The sequence below is a fragment of the Anabrus simplex genome, chromosome 4 (genome assembly GCF_040414725.1).
Source record: "Anabrus simplex isolate iqAnaSimp1 chromosome 4, ASM4041472v1, whole genome shotgun sequence".
Lineage (NCBI taxonomy): Eukaryota > Metazoa > Arthropoda > Insecta > Orthoptera > Tettigoniidae > Anabrus > Anabrus simplex.
In genome coordinates, this window is record NC_090268.1 from 19,089,930 (window position 1) to 19,108,278 (window position 18,349).

At 39.3% G+C, this 18,349-nt stretch overlaps 1 protein-coding gene across 1 annotated transcript in view; it reads right to left on the bottom strand.

The window, feature by feature from the left end:
• Positions 1 to 18,349, bottom strand: part of stj (straightjacket) — a 303,422-nt gene that overhangs the window by 166,845 nt on the left and 118,228 nt on the right. The window contains exons 17-18 of the mRNA XM_068227342.1: positions 6,309 to 6,363; positions 6,018 to 6,163 (exon numbers count right to left, since the gene is read on the bottom strand). Coding sequence (XP_068083443.1) covers positions 6,018 to 6,163; positions 6,309 to 6,363 — 201 coding nt within the window. The remainder of the gene's footprint in view (positions 1 to 6,017; positions 6,164 to 6,308; positions 6,364 to 18,349) is intronic.

Sequence of the window (18,349 nt, forward strand, 5' to 3'; positions counted from 1 at the left end):
AGTAGTAGTAGTAGTAGTAGTAGTAGTAGTAGTAGTAGTAGTAGTAGTAGTGATATTACATTGAATTTAGATGTCTTATTAAGAACAAGGGTATATTACTATTGTGAAGTTACCAAAAATTATGTATCATGAATCCAATGAAAAAGGAGTTATTTTAGTAGACTGTAATGTCTTCTCAGTTCTTCCAATAATCAACCTCAATACATTGAGAAAGTGATAGCAAAGAATGTTCACAATCCATGAATTCCATTACCTTGAAGCTCTCTTCAAATATGTGAGAAAGAACTTATTAATGCATAATTTCCAGCCATGTCAGGAACTAACATGCACTTTCGAAGCTTAGAAATGGCTTCAAAGGTTAAATACTTTGATCCTAGCCACTAAAGTGCAGGAACTAGAGCCCGCAATGGAGTGCCTCAAACTGACTAGTAGGGAATGTGACTTGAAAAAAATCAACAAAAGAGAGATAAAAGTGGTGATAATTGACAACCAGTCTGATGTGAGAAAGGCAGTTGATTACCAGGTTATCAAGTAATTCATCTCTTTTGGATTCCAAGATATGCAGTGTAGCAGGATGTTCAGATGAAATCAAAAGAAGAACTGCTATAACCATTGAATCTTTAAGATGAATCCCCCCCTGTCTGCAGGTGAGGGCACAGAATACACCGATTAATTCAGATTTCAAGTCAAAGACACTTGTACAGTTTCAACATTTGCTGAATTGCGAACAGTTTCAGCACATGGACGCTTCTCCATAACACAGACCAATCACATTCAAACTGGCAACTGACCCGTCATGTGTCAAAAGTGGTCACATAAAAGTTTCTAGGCCATTGTAGCACTCTTTGTTTTTGTAACAGTAGCCTTCTGTGAAAAGTTAACATGCCTTTGTCTACTGTTATATTAAACTATTGCCTGTGACTTAAAATGTTACCTAGCAAAATTTTCGTGAACTGAACAATTTGGAAGCTGATAACAAAATTAAATAGGGTCTCATTTTGAGCACCACTCCGTATTTTCCACAGTTCAGTATCATCCTCATTCAACTTCTTTCACTATACATTTTGTTTCTGATTGTTTAACTACGAAGGTAGATCAAATATAAATGGAAATTTTAATGTACCGCTGCTGTTAGTAATAATTCTGAGGCAGGGCTTTGCCAGGATGTTAGTGGGGGTGTCTGGAGAAGGGGTTTGCAGAGAGCTGGGCTGCTTCAGTATGCCATGAGTGAGCAAGAGGTGCACACGTCTGTTGTGCAATGCATCATTATCAAATTCCTCGCAAAAGAGGGCACCAAACTTTCCGAAATTTTGAGATGGCTCCGTGCAACACTTTAGCAGACTTGAGTGTACGAGTGGGCTTAAAAATTTGCGGCAGGAAGAGAAACTGTGGAAAATGAACCTCATGAAAGGAGACTGCAGACAGGCATCACTGCAGACAACATTGTTGCCATTCATGATACGAGGACGGTTTGAAAAGTTCTCAGAATCACCGCTAGATGTCAGTGCTAGAGCAACGAGATTCCCGCGCAATAATCACACATCCTTTGTGAGTGAAAAAGTGGCGTGTCACTGCTCTAGCTGCAGGAGTGTGGTAGTGATGACTCTTCGTTGTTGTTGCCACGTAGTGATTTGTGACAATGGAAAAATTGAGATTCAAGCAGTGATAAAATACTTTGTAAAGAAAGGTATGAAAGCAAAGGAAATTCATGCTGACTTTCAGAACACACTGGGGGACTCTGCTCCTTCATTTTCAACTGTTGCCAAGTGGACCAGCGAGTTTAAATTTGGTCGGGAGAGCTCGGATGATGATCCACATAGTGGATGGCCAAAAAGTGTTACAACCCCAGAATTTATTGCAAAATGGTCATGGAGGATCGTCGACTGAAAGTGCGGGAGATTGCTGAAGCTGTACGGATGTCTTCTGAATGGGTATATTATATTTTAACTGAAGAATTGGGTATGGAAAAATTATATGCAAGATGGGTGCCGCGGCTCTTGACATTGGACAATAAACGCACCAGATTGGAAATGCCCGAACAAAGTCTAGCCCGTTTTCAGTGCAACCAACAAGATTTTTTGCACTGGTTTGTGAGTACAGATGAAACTTGGGTCCACTACTATACCCCAGAGACAAAACAGCAGTCAAAGCAGTGGAAACATGCTGATTCACCACCACCAAAGAAAGCAAAGGCAGTACGTTCGGCCGGAAAGGTCATGACCTCAGTTTTCTGGGATGCAAAAGGCATTCTGCTGATAGATTATCTTCCTACTGGCCAAACAATTACGGGGCAATACTATGCAAACCTCCTAGACCAACTACAGGAAAAGATACGCGAAACAAGGCCTGGTTTGGCAAGGCAAAAGGTCATCTTTCACCAGGACAACGCTCCGCCGCACACAAAAAATTGCCATGGCAAAACTTCATGAACTGGGGTATGAATTGTTGCCACATCCACCTTATTCACCTGATTTGCTCCATCAGACTTTCATCTATTCCCCAAGCTGAAAATTTTCCTTGGTGGACGGAGATTTCCTACAAGGGAAGAACTGACAGCCGAATTGGAGAGGTATTTTGCAGGCCTGGAGGAATCTTATTTTCGAGATGGGATCAAGGCATTGGAACATCGCTGGACCAAATGCATTAGTCTACAGGGAGACTATGTTGAAAAATAAAAACTTCCACCGAGGTAAGATACTTAATTCTAGTACATTCTGAGAACTTTTCAAACCACCTACGTATTATTGAAGATCGGCGAGTAAAAATTTCACAAATTGTTTTATCCATAGGAATAAGTTATGGAGATGTTCAAACAATCATCCGAGATGAAGTTCATTTCAGAAAATTATCTGCCAGGTGGGTTCCTCGTCTCCTCAACCAAGAACAAAAACTTTACACCAGGATGTTTGTCAGAGACTCCTGCGTCGCTACGAGGAAGAAGGAAACTTGGGTGTATCTTTACACCCCAGAGTCAAAGCAAGCAAGCATGGAGTGGCAGCGAAGAGGTCATTGCCAAAACACACCCATTTACGGGAAAGGTGCTTGCAACCTTTTCTTGGAACTCTGCAGGCGTTTTGCTGGTGGATTTTCTTCACAAACAAAGGACAATTAATGAAGCCTATTCCTGTGGCCTTTTGGATGAAGAAAAAGCTGCAGATCACAACAAGCGATACTGGCAACTGATCTGAAATATCATTCTTCTCCAAGATGATGCAAGGCCGTATACTGCCGCTTTAATGCGGGGAAAACTGGAGGAAATTCACTGGATACCTCTTGAATCTTCCATACAGTCCAGATCTATTGCCCTGCGACTACCATTTGTATGGACCTCTCAAACAAGACCTAGGAGGACAGCAGTACGATGATGATCCAAGTGTAGAAGAGTTTGTGCACAAATGGCTCTGCACACGTCCCTCTTCTCTCTATCAGGACAGCATCAAAACTTACCAATTCGATGGAGAAAATGTGTATTGAATACAGGACACTATGTAGAAAAGTGATCTCTATATGTGTTGTTTTTTGTTAGTGCAATAAATAAAACTAAAAAATTCTTGTTTATATTTGATCCGCCCTCATACAACCAATGTTTGTTTGTTTGTCCAACCCTTGTCCCGTTCCTCTAAGGGGTCGGGTATGAAGTGAGATGAATCTGTCATGGCTGGTTTTTATGATCGGATGCCCTTCAAGACGTCAACCTCATCAGAGGAGTTAATGAGTTGAAATGAATGACGTGATATATGATAGTAGGAAGGGAGAGAGTGAAACCCAATGCCGGCACATAGCCTACTCCTGTTGAATAGCACCAAGGGGTCTGGTCAAGGCTTAACATCGCCACCGATGGACGAATTCCATCAAAAGTGTCACATGCTCTCACTCCATATTAGCACTGCAGAGAGATTTGGAATGTAATCCAGGCTTTTGGCATGCACTCTAGTGATTAGAATTTGTATACCACCACCTCCCCTACCTTGCCGGCCAACATTCTGATGGTGAAATATTTTACGATCAATGGGACTTGAACTGGCTAACCACGGTGTCAGTCTGTTTACACTTCAATGCCTTAACAATCGTGGCTACCCGGCGGCTTGTTTGACAACCAATAACTATCTTAATATTACTGCTTTCTTCCATCTGGAATACCTATCATGCTGGCATGCCTAGTACAATTATCAGTACCTTCTGAATAGAGGTACCATATAATCTTGAATACCACCCACCACCGAATAAGACCTGCACCCTTATTTTGAAAGAACAAAATTTTAAAAAAATAAGTGTAGTCAAAATTATTTACAATTTTTACTAACACACATCAAATGATTAGAAAATACAAATAAAAGTAAACAAACATACCCAGAATGATATCCAACGAGTTAATTTATCATCATCATCATCATCATCATCAGTACTAACTTTGGAACTTTCATCAGCATCACCTTCCCACAAAATGTCGTCATCGCCACCATCCATAGCATTAGAAATGCTACATTTCCTGAAGCTATTCCGCATGAGGTCTCCAGGGATATGATTCCATGCTGTCAAAATCCACGAACACAGCAGCTGAACTTCTGGACGCTGAATGCGACCAATTGGCGTCAGTGTGTGATTATCAGCGGCCATCCATTCTGTATAGAGCTGTTTCAAGGCTGCTTTAAATTGACAGTTCACGCAGACATCCAACGGCTGTAGCATAGGCATCCCGCCCGGAATGACTGCTAGGTCGGTTTTCCCAACCTTGATATGTTTCTTCACAGCGTCTGTTGTGTGGCCGTGGTAACTGTCGAGAACGAGCAAGCTCTTTTGTCCCAATAATACACCAGGGTGACATTGCCAGACATACTTTACAAGTGAACTGTCCATTCAGCTGGAGTTCTGAGATCTGACGGTAACACCAGCGGGTAGATTTTTAGGAAATGTCTTTCACTTGAGAACAATGTACGGCAGCAATTTGGTTCTGTCGGTAAGAATACACAACATTACCATACACCATTGTTTTTCATTACCACCTGTTCTAATGGTAACACTTTCCGCACCCTTAAACATTCACAGTCCTGTCCACTGGCATTTCAAAGTAGACTGGCGTCTGATCTGCATTGTCAATTTGGGAAAGCAAATATGCATTTTCCTTCCTCAACCAAATGATGTGATGCTGAAATGACAATAACTTCTCATCGTAGGCACCAGGAAGATGCTGTGAAATTGAGGTATGCCTTCGTACACCCAACCCATTTCTTTTATAAAAGTTACAAACCCATCCTTGGCTTGCCTTAAACCCTTCCAATGAAAGTTCCTTTGCCATCTCTAATGCCTTTAGCTGACACATTTCGGCTGACACACCATATCCCAATTCCTGCCTTTCTGTCACATATTTATAAAGTTTTTTTAAAATTTCTGGAAACTGTACACTCAGTCCACGAAAAGCCCTACAATCATCACTACATGTTAATAGCACGTTTCTTCTTTCTCTAATTGCGAATACACGACTCGTCAATATCGTATTTCCTACTGGCGGCATGATTTCCTGTAATTTTGGCATTCCGAACTACTTTCAGTTCCTCACTCTCAGTAAAAGATCACAAACACTTTGTGGAATTTGTGCGGATACTCCGAGAACGTGCCAAGCGTATACTGAGAGCAGAGAGAGCATTGTTGCCAAGCCCCGCTGGTGGTGATGCCCGATTACATGCATTCGGAAAGATAAATTTCCCAAAATTTTAAATAAGACCGGCACCCAATTTTGGAAGCGATATTTTTGAAAAAAACAGTGCGGGTAGTATTCGATGTTACACAGTATTCCCTTTAAGTACCATGATTTATCTCTTGATTGCCGCTATTATTCCTAACTTCCTTCCCTGGTTGTTTATGGTAAAAAAAAAATCTTCTCTTCTGTTATTTTCCGTTGAGTTAATTACAATTTCTCAGACAAGCCTGCTGTGCAGTAATAGATATGCCAAATTTTAATAAATAAAGGATGCTTAAGACATTTCTTAATATGATAAAAGTCTGAGACAAGAACTCACATTGGCTGACATGTTCGGGCGGCGTAACGGTGCGTTTGGACAACCACTTCCAATTTGGCTGCACAGACTTGTTTAGAAAATGAAGAAACTCATCTTCAGGTCTCGCAAACTGATGTTCTGTATCATAGTGATATCTGCAGTATATCCTAAGAATGCAAAAGAAAATATTCTCATTTTTAACAAGGTACATAAATTGCACGGATACATTTTTAATTTTTGTCAAGTGTATGACTTTCTGTTGTGCAAAATTTAAATATATTATAAATAAGAATATTTCAAATAATTTCTTACCAGTCAGGGTGAATTCTCCAGTTGTTTCCTTTAAAGTACTTGAGAGCATCTCTGCCTAGAAATACAAAAATATATATAATTTTAGTATTTAAAAGAGCTGTTTGTTATTTAATGATGATGATGATGTTGATAATTCCATTTTGTTTGACAGACTGAAAAGTTTTTGTGTTACATCCAACCTTTACATCCATCCTGACACATATCCACTCACTACATTATAAATGCCTCACTAAAGGTACCCTCAATAATAACGAAATAATACAAGAATCCCTCACACTTTCACCCGTAGCCACTTCCATCTAAATGACTCTCGAACCCCAAAACATGTGTACAGCAATAACTTAGCTTCCACCAACCCTCCACAATCACTGCCCCACTCCTTAGTAATAGAATTATATTTACTTGTAATCAGTGGAGAACCTCAATAAAAATATACAGACATTTTACACACTAATATCAATTACAATAAATAACATTACAATCATAATTACTTGTATTCGTCTAATTGTTAAATGTTACCATATTAAAATGATAATAATGGACATGAAAAACATTCAGTATGCCAAACAAGAGGCACTATATAATACAAATGTATTATGTATAAAATGATTTTTAATAATAAATGGGGGATAATGGGGGAAAAACTATGGGGGATGTGGTGTGGATCTCTCATGAGGGGTCCCTGGGTGGTCAGGGTGATCTCTGCACCAAAGAGCATTTAATTATAAGAAATAAATTGAGAAGAGGTTCCACCTTTTCAATACATATATACATACTATCCGCACACTTTATCTTGGTGCATTTACATCCTAGTGCTGAATCGGTCGACCTCGGCGATCTTCGAGATTCATACTGGCAACCTCTGAAACACAAACTATGAATCGCTTAAGCATTGTTGTGCGACATCTGGCGTAAACTTTACGTACTGGTACTGTTGTTGTTTACACATCAAAGTCAAAGTATAGAATTCATGCTAGGAACAAGATTCGCATCGAGAGATATGTTTTATAATGTTATATAATGTGTATGTGACATAGTTGTTGGCTTAAGATGATAATGGTTTAGAAATTTCATATCGATCGATCATCTTCTCGATTCAATTCAGATTTCATTTTCATTCAGTTGGCAGCACCAGGCAGCACTATCGATACCGGGACAGCTCCCTCCTTACTCCTCAAACCGTACACAAATGCATCAAGATAAAGTGTGCGGACAGTACATATTTCTTATAATTGCACTTCAATACAGAACAAAAATTAAATTTATAGCTTATAAGACAACATTTAAATAACATATCCATTCACATAATGTACTATCATACTCATCAAAAATCCTAAAATCAGTCAACAAAAACTCAAATTCTATCACCTAAGGATAGGAGTTGAAATAACTTCCTTTGCCACCACTACATGTAGGTGTGCTAGTTGCTGGCAACCAAGAATGAGTTAGCTGAAAATTTATAATTTTTGTTCACAATGTGCTTCAAGTCACACTGACACAGATAGGTCTTCATCAAAGAAATGGTCACACTAGGAAGCTGACAAGTCTGATTCAAACTTTTCATAATAAGATTCATCAACTTTTTTTTTTAAATCTATGAGTCAAATACATTATCAATAACCGAGCGAGTTGGTGTCTGGAAGATAGTGGGTTCGCACCCCACTGTCGGCAGCCCTGAAGATGGTTTTCTGTGGTTTCCCATCTCCACACCAGGCAAATACTGGGGCTCTACCTTAATTAAGGCCATGGCCACTTCCTTCCCACTCTTAGCCCTTTTCTATCCCATCATCTCCATAGGACCTAGGCTGTCTGTGTTGGCGCAACGTAAAGCAAATTGTAAAAAAAAAAAAAAAAAATTATCAGTGAAACAAATATAAAACACTTTGGCTCACAGAAATCTCAGCAACTTCTGGAAATTTCTGAAAGTGACCATCAAGAGACATGCTTTTTTACAATAATATTGCAGGCAGTCATTGAAGTAGTTCCTACATGGGAAGAGAGTTACAACAAATTCCCCAATGAAATAACATTGTTGTCAGGCTCCACATTTAAGAAAACACTACAAAATTACTTAGCTAAGAAAGTTCTGCATTCTTTGGGTGAATTTTGACTGATTTTATGAATAACATGTACTGTATGTAAGTTTATGTTAAGTACATTTAACATATTATGTTTATAATGTAAAGCAAGAGCTAAAAGGTTTCCACCTATTCACTGCTTATTTATTGTAACCTAAAAGAGTTACATACATTTGAAACTAGTTTTGCTCTTGCTAGAGATCATCAGTGAAAATCATAAAGTTAAGGCAAGACATGAATTATAACAGATGAAACTTATAAAATAAGAGTGTGTTGTTGACATTCGGTGCAAGACAAATAAAGAGTTGAGTGATAAACACTCATTATGATTATATTTGTTCTAGTGTAAGTTTCAAATATTCTCAAAATTTTCTTCTAATTTGCACTTCTTAAGAGACAGGTTAAAGGCTTAAAATATTAGTACTTGGAGAATCTGCTTGAATTTGGTTCAGTCGAAATAAGTGTGAACAGAATAATGTTGATGGGAAAGTTGTCGTAACTACAAAGACGTATACAGGAGATGCTGTCAGTTGTGTACACATTACACACACACACACACACACACACACACACACACACACTAATGAACTGCTATCTTGAACAAAACCCTGCTATGAAGAAGAAGAAGAAGAAGAAGAAGAAGAAGAAGAAGAAGAAGAAGAAGAAGAAGAAGAAGAAGAAGAAGAAGAAGAAGAAGAAGAAGAAGAAGAAGAAGAAGAAGAAGAAGAAGACTGCCACATTAACATGTCAACCAACTACCAACACAACAAAATTAAAACATGAGTTCACACCACAGTCTAATATACACAGTCGCGAAGCTCCTTAGTAATGAAATGGCATCCTGTTGTCAGGCGGAACAACACTAGCGCTCGTAGCGGCCAGCAAGCTCTAACTGTTCGGAACAGATCTCTACCCAACAGCTGAATGCACTTTCCAACGTAAATTATAAACTGTAACCACCTCGACAACTATATTAATCGTGCATTTTAATAAAATACGTTGATACACTAGACTACCGCGTGGTAATAATACCGAAGGAAAACAACAATAGTTTATTTTCGAAGGAGCAGCTGATCATACCACTGTAGTTAAGGTCTTAGCCATTTTCGAAATCCTATTATTGAACTGAATTTGGTAATTTCACATAAATCATAAAAATAGTAGTGAACTATAAAACAATTCAAACAATATTCAAACATCTCAGGAACCTAAATGGCTGGATTTTGAGCTTTTTTGTTTTATGACACTGAAAACTTTCATTGCAAAATATCACAAGGTAATCTAATCTTAGTTTCACAAATAATTTCAACACTAATGACTTAGTACCTTCTCGGCATTAATGTGGAAAATCAAGTATTAACATTAGGGAATTAATAGTTTACTACATAGAAGTTAGTGAGCATGCAGTCCATGTTCTCTCGGCTCCTCTGACAAACGTGCAAGTGGCTGGGCGGCTTATCAGCTTACATTTCGGAGATAGTGGGTTCGAACTCCACTGTCGCCAGCCCTGAAGATGGGTTTCCGTGGTTTCCCATTGTCAAAACAGTCTGTACCTTAATTAAGGCCATGGTTTCTTCCTTCTCGCTCCAAGCCCTTTCCTATCCCACTGTTGCCATAAGACCTATCTGAGGCGGTGCTACGTATGACTGTGTGTTGTGCTCCTTTGAGACGGGCTTTCGGTTCGAAGAAATCTGCGGAGATTCCATACTAATTTCTTTTTCTTTGCTGACATAAACTGGCTGTCTGCAAAATGATTGGAACATAACGTGATGTTATTGTACAAATAGTTCACATTTTTCTTCAATAAATCATCCCCCCTACCATTTACAAGCAATTTTCTTGCCTTTCTTCCTTTCTTAATCCGTTTACCCTCCAGGGTCGGTTTTTCCTTCGGATTGAGTGAGGGATCCCACCTGTACCGCCTCTAGGGCAGTGTCCTGGAGCGTGAGACTTTGGTTCGGGGGATACAACTGGGGAGGAGGGCCAGTAGCTCGCTCAGGCTGCCTCACCAGCTATGCTGAAGAGGGGCCTTGTGGGGGATGGAAAGATGGGGATAGACAAGGGAGATGGAAGGAAGCGACCGTGGCCTTAACTTACGTACCATCCCGGCATTTGTCTGGACAGGTGGGAAACCACGGAAAACGACTTCGAAGATGGTTGAGGTGGGAATCGAACTCCCTTCTACTCAGTTAACCTCTCGAGGATGAATGGACCCCGTTCCAGCCCTCCTACCACTTTTTCAAATTTCGTGGTAGAGCCGGGAATCAAACCCGTGCCTCCGGGTGGTGGTAGCTAATTACACTAACCACTACACAGAGGCGACAAGCAATTTTCTACACATTGAAAATCAAAACACCGCTACGTGTTATAGGTTACGGTTGTGTTAAAACGTTATTTAGGTTCATATAATAGGATGGATTTCACTATGAGTTACATTCCTAAATCAGTGATGAACGAAATGCCTACTTATCTGAAGTTAAATTTCTGAATCTTCACAATATTGTTCTCTTATCCGAAAATGTTAACAGTAATTAAGGCTTTAATGTTCAGGATCTTTAGAAAGCCTAAAGAACGATAGCTCTGGTGTCTTCTTGTTAACTGAGCAATTTATTGCGCCACACACACCTCCTTTCATACATACCATGTCAATTTAATAGTAAACCGATCATCTATAATGTAATTACCTCATGCTTACCTCGCAAAACGTATACAACTTACACATCCCAGAAGACCGGCAGCTTTCTGGCCACGTGGAGCGCTGCAGTCGCATGGATGAAAAAAATAAGCCGAGCTTCGCGACTGTCTATATTAGACTGTGGTTCACACACTGAGTTCAACAAATGACTCCTCACTAACAACTCTCACTGACAATTCGCTCAACTCCCAAAACTGTCTCTTTATATACCTTGCCTGGTCAGGCTTCCAGAAAAGTATGACACAACATGTTTTCTCGTTTCTTCTCGAGTCTCTATGTTCAAATGAATAGAGTGTTCTATACAACTCTAGTGACAAAGATGTGTTGTTCTGGACTATTACCTTGTGTTGCACAACATCACATCGGATTTATACATCACATTTACAGGCAATAATAAATAATATAAGCAGACCCGGCCAACTGCTGGAAACTGCAGATGATGATGAATGAATGACCATGATTTATACCAAATAAAATCTGTACATAACTATGTAAATAATAATAATAATAATAATAATAATAATAATAATAATAATAATAATAATAATAATAATAATAATAATAATAATAATAATAATAATAATAACACCTACTAATCAAGCTTGATATTTTCACTATCTGCCCATGGGTTTAGAGAACTGTTTCCAAGTTATACTAGTCCATTACACACATTCATCAAAGTGTTGAGATGTTTACTTGTTTTCAATATGGATCTTAGGAAAAGTTGAAAAAGCTAAAGTGAGGAAATAGAATAGAGCTGACTTGTAGATGGGAGGCAGTGGCGGCTCGTGACAAAATTTTTAGGAGGTTCACAACATTTCTGTTCATGTCTCAAATCAGCAAAAGAGTAACATAGGTACATAAATCATTTCACTAACAGTTCCTTGTACGGTTCCTTCTTCACAAGTACTTTGGTAGAACCCCTGTAACCGAGGATAAATTTTATACAAGACTAATTTGTTAGTGTAGAACAAAAGTAAAATTCACAATAACTTTACTACACTGAGATTATTGAAGGATGCGAGCACTATTCTTGGTTTTTAAACAGCACGAATTTCACCTGGGTGTTAGTGTAGAACCAAACCAAACCTCATGCCCTACCAAGCAACTGCTGCTCAGCCCGGTGGTCTGCAGATTACGAGGTGTCGTGTGGTTAGCACGACGAATACTCTCGGCCGTTATTCTTGGCTTTTTTGACCGCCATCTCACCGTCAGATAGCTCCTCAATTGTAATCACGTATACTGAGTGGACCTTGAACCAGCCCTCAGATCCAGGTTAAAATCCCTGACCTGGCCGAGAATCGAACCCGGGGCCTCCGGGTAAGAGGCAGGCATATTACCCCCACACCGCGGGCCGGCTGTCTTAGTGTAGAACAATAGTAAAATTCATAATAGCTTTACTGCACTGCGAACACTGAAGGATGCGAGCACTATTCCTGGTTTTTAAACAGCACGAAGTTCACCTGGGTATGACGAGAAGCATAGAAGGAATATGTACCGCGTTTACCGGTAATTTTTTTTAAATAATTATTTCCGAATTGACCCCAATAGTCTCCACATTATCTCGGTTAGTTAGGGTTCTACTGTATCACATGGTAATTATTCTCATTTTGCAAATTATAGCCACTACTCTAAACAATTTAGCATGCAGTACAACCAACAATACTAGATCATGCTTATTTAAATGATAGGATTTAGATTAGCAACTCACGTAAATGCTGATTATTTGTACAGGATAGCAATCCTTCTGTCTTTCAATCGCGCAAATTTCTCAATCACTTTACGATTGAAGTCACTGATGTTGTTGACAAATCTCTTCTCAATAGCAAGCATAGCCAGCGCCGACAGTCGTTCTCCAGTCATGGTGTTCCTCAGAAACGTTTTAATTCGTATTCAAAGTAGAAAAACACCTCTCAGGCTCCGCTGTCGTAATTGGGGTTCTGACAACAATTCGGAGTAATTCGCATACTTGTGGAAATGTGTCCCTATCTAGTTCATTGGCAAGCAGAAACTGCAACATGGAAATGGCCCCATCATCTTTCTGAAAGCCATTTCTCATATACAATACTTCTAGTTCAGTCTTCAGCTGTATCTTATTTAGGCAGGGATACATATGCGCCATTGTATTCAGTTCTCTTTCTGGAAAAGAGTCTGAACAGACACCAAAATGCCTATTCAGAATTAGGGTACTAGCAAAATCTGCCAGTATTGTAATGCAATGGTAGCTCCTGGGAGGCTGTGGCTAACCATAATAGGGGAGGTGGCGGACCCTTGTGGTCAACTGTAATACTGCCACTGGGTTGAGGGTGGCTCTAGACGACAAGGCACGTACCTTACCGTGCTCCTCGTTAATGGGAATATCAGTGCAGAAAACCATAACGTCATCTGCTTTGCGCATGCGTATAGTCTTCAGCACAATAGCGCATTATCTAGTGTGCTCGCTGCACTGTCAGTCAAAACGAACAACTGTCGGTGTAACGGAGCTTCGATATAAGTCGATTGTCGAATGCTTTCGAACGATTGTCGAAATCAGGTCGAAAGAAAAGAATGAATGCGTAAATATGTAATAAAACTGGGTGTTCACGTGCTCCTGTGCTCCTGAGAGCCCACCGCCACTGATGGGAGGTATAGTGTAGCCTAAGGTGGGGCTGAGGGATGTGCAAAGGTGGGTGATTGCTGGAGGGAATTTGGAGAAAAATAAAAAAAGGAGTTTAGTTTACTTAATTTCTTTATACTGAAAATAGGAATTAATAGATCAAATAAAGGGTTTGGTTTTTCTGATATCTTGTTAAGGTTGATTCGACTAATGATGGTCTCTAGCAAGACTGAAACTAGTTTCAAATATATGTAACTTTTTAGGTTACAATAAATGAGCATTCAATAGGGGGAAACTAGGGATGGGTCCTCGATACTCATGATACTTGCATGGTATTGATATCAAACGATACTTCAAAAAATTAGTTCGATACTTATTTGATACTTCGGTGGTAATTCTGCAATGTTTATTTCACTTTAAAATCAAAAAATATTATTGTCGCAAGTAGAACATTTTAAAGTGGTCACAATGGCCACGTAAACAGTAGAGACAAAGACGGGATACAGTCAGGAAGACCCTTTCTTCAGTTCCCGCTTGTTCAGTGCAAACCGAAACATCTAATTACCTCACTGCAAGTCAAGCAAGAACCTGACGAATTACATGTTGAGTTGAATATTCTAGGAAGTGCTTCTTTGTGATTTTCTAACAATAGAGAAATTGCCTTTGTTGTGTTATGGAAAAAATGAAAGCTGCTGCGCTTTAGGTTACGTCGCACCGACAGAGATAGGTCTTATGGCGACGATGGGACAGGAAAGGGCTAGGAGTGAGAAGGAAGTGGCCGTGGCCTTAATTAAGATACAGCCCCAGCATTTGCCTGGTGTGAAAATGGGAAACCACAGAAAACCATCTTCAGGGCTGCCGATAGTGGGGTTCGAACCTACTATCTCCCGAATACTGGATACTGGCCGCACTTAAGCGACTGCAGCTATCGAACTCGGTGGAAAAAATGAAACACCTCCTAAAAGAAACATATGACAGATCAACTCATTACCTTCATTTCTGGATTTTCCCACTTGCTTGCTAGAAATGTGAATGCAGGAAAACAGACAACATCTTTGGGAAAACCAAATATAGGTAAGGCCTTATGAGGATGACCGCCTGCTGTGAGCATTAGTGTCCCCCCCCGGCCACTCACCAAACTGATTACTTATTACTTATACCTCTACGTGACAGAAGATTGTGTGTTTTGTTTCATGGTTACCATACCATTTGTTTTCTATTTCATTCAATATGAGTGAAGTGTGCAACTATTTTCAAATAGACCCCCATTGTGATGATCGCGCTATTTGTTGCATTTGTAAAAAGAGTTTTTCATGTGGTGGAAAATCTCACAACACTATAACCTAAGAAAACATGTCACATCAGTGCACTAAATTGCTTTTTCAGAGCATCTTAATAAAAAATTCTGTGGAAGTGGAAGAAATAATAGTAGATGAGCCTTTCATGGTCATCGACGACTTCGACATCATATTGAAATTGAAATAATAACATTAAAAGTTATTACATGTAATTCGACATCATAGTCGGTCGAAGACAACTACCAGAAAAATTGCTACAATGGTATGCAAAGATAACCAACCATTAAGCATTGTTGAGGATGAACGATTTAAAGGAGTTGATTAAGTTTCTTGAACCTAGATATGCTATGCCTTCTGGTAAGCAAATATCTAATCAAATAATTCCAGAACTTAATGAAGAAGTGGAAAGAAGAGTAAGAAAAGTGCTCCAAAATGCGAACAGCGTAGCTGTTACGACGGATATGTGGACATCAACAGCCTGCGACGATTATTTAAATGTCACAATTCATTTTGTGGACCTGGACTATAATCTTAAACATATATGCATTGAAGTGATACTGTTTGAAGAAGTGAGCCACAATGGTGAAAATATAGCAAAATTTTTTAAGAAAATTTTAGAAACTTGGGTTTTAAATGATAAATTAACTATCGTGATTCATGATAGTGTTTGCAATGTTGTAAATGCTATGAAGTTAGGAACTTCACCCACCTGTCATGTTTACCTCATACATTCCAACTTGTTTTGAAGCATGGACTTTTCATTTTTTTAAATATTGAAAGTCTCATTTCATCATACAGAAACTAGTTAGAAGTTTCAAACACTCCTCAAATTTCACAAAGATTCTCAAAGAGGCACAGAAGCATCTTTCTTTACCACAACACTGCTTGATTCAGGACGAACCTATGCGATGGAATTTAACTCTACATATGCTAAGAAGATTTCAGCAGCAAAAGAGGGCCATAGTTTTTGGATCCTCTGATCTCTCCTTGCCAGTGAATCTTACAGTATCGCAGTGGGATCTTGTTAATATACTAACTGACACATTAAATACTTTCGATCAAGCAACACTCACCGTAAGTTCATCTTCAGTGAACAGTGTTATTTCTGAATTGGAAAAGCCATCAGACAGTAGATCAGGAATTGCGACTGTTTGACAATCATTGCTGGATGAAATGAGTGTGAGGTATAAATTCATTGAAGGAAATGAAATATGTTCCTTTGCAATGCTGTTGGATCCCCGCTTAAAAGGACAAGTTTTTCGCAGCCCCAGTGCTCTCAGCTGTGCTAAAGACCGAATGGTGGACCTTGATAATCGTGTAATACTGACATACTTATAAATATTATTCAGTTCACAAACTTTTTTAAATTTTATGTTAGATGTCACCTACAGCAAAGCCTGAAGGAATGTGGTACCTGTACAGTAACATAAACAGCCACTGCAACAGTTTTCTCTGAAAGACTATTTAGCACAGCAGGACTCATACGTGACAAAAAAGAAGTAGACTTGACCCTGAAAGAGTGAGAATGTTAGTATATTTAACAAAAACTTACAAAAGTGGACTGTTTCAAAAATGCATTTTGCTTTTAAATGTGTAATGTAGAGTTTAAAAATAAGTACCGGTACAATGATGGTTTTAATATGTGCACGTAATTAATTTCATTGGCATTACACAGATCTTCTAACATTCAATTTTGTATTGAAACTATAAGTAGAAATGACGTATCGAGTATTGGGTATCCTGGAAAATATGTATCGTATCGAGAAAAGCGGATATCGACCCGTCCCTAGTGGAAACCTTTTAGCTCTTGTCCCACATTATATTGCTCTTCAGTACGGAATAATATGAAATTTATTACCTATGATATTATGTTTATGCCTGAGTATTTTTGTGGCATATCTAATTCTGTATTCACTTTACATAGGTACTGGAAACAGAATAAACTGTGAATGTCATTGAACCCCACCAGCAAATCTACTAGATGACCTTCATTCTTTTACATAAGTACAACTGCAATACCTTGTGTGGGAACCAATTTTCTTTACAGAACTTAGAGATATTTTTTTTAAAAAGGAAATAACAATATAACCTTATTCTGGGGTGAAGAACAGAAGACTACATTAATTCAAACTAAACTGAATTCACTTCTGATATTCATATCTTTGTGCATTATAAAATAAAAAGGATGGGGTTTAAAATTTGATACATTTTAAAAACCTTTTTCAAGTGTAATTTTTTTTCTAAGACATTAATAGACCTTAACCAAAAAAATTTCAGTACTTGCTGGCAGCTCAATACTTCCTTTCTGAGCAGCAAATTAAATTGATTCAGCACAACAAAGTAGAGTGTTCAATATACACTGCCTGGCATAAGCTTCCAGAAGGAGTGGTCCAATATTATTTCATTTCGGTATACATGAATACCATTGATGTGTGAGTAGATTGGATATGTAATGTGTAGAACATCAGAGTGCATTTGTGATGGCACCATCCTGTTGTTGTCACCAGTCCACTGCTGTGGGTCAGACAGTTAAGCAAGATGTGCAGAGAGGACTACGTACAATACGAAGCACCCGTGATGCCTCGCAAACACGTCAGACAGACTAACCACCAATTGATAGCATTTGACAGAGCCTGCATTGTGGGACTGCATGAGGCTGATTGGTCATATCATGCAATTGCCATGCATGTGGGCCATTCAGATTTCAGTGGCCTGATGTTGGACCCAGTGGGTACATGAGGCCACCCAATTACGTCATACAGGTTTGGTTCGACCAAGAAACACCACTCGAAGGAAGACCGTCGTATGGCGTGCCAAGCATTGTGGGATCCCATTTCAGCACCCGGCATCCGCGAACATGTACTGGAGAATCTTCAACATCCTGTGAGTTCCTGCACAGTGCCTCGATGACTCACATCCACCAGATTGGGGTCCTACCCACCATGCAATGGTTGCCATTGAGACCAGAATACCAACACTTGTGTTTGGAGTGGTGCCTTGCCCGGGAGGCACGTACAGAGGATGACTGGTGTCGCATCATGTTCAGTGATGAGTCCTGCTTCTCTATAACCTCTGATGACCATTGTTTGTGTGTTTACCTATGCCATGCAGCTGGCTGACCATTACGGGCCAATGGTTAGACAATGTCCACCTAAACAACGTCTAAGTTGCTCACTATCTTCCATTGCTTAAACAATGTTCAGCCAGTATTTAGATAGACATCATTTAAAGTTTCAAGATGAAAATTGAAATTGAAGTAACTTCCATGCAACTCTTTGCTTCTCGCAACCAATTAAATTCTTCGATGCGTGCGCCAAACGTTAGTCAGATGCCGTCTTCCTACACATTACTCAAAAATGGCTAACCATGAGCAT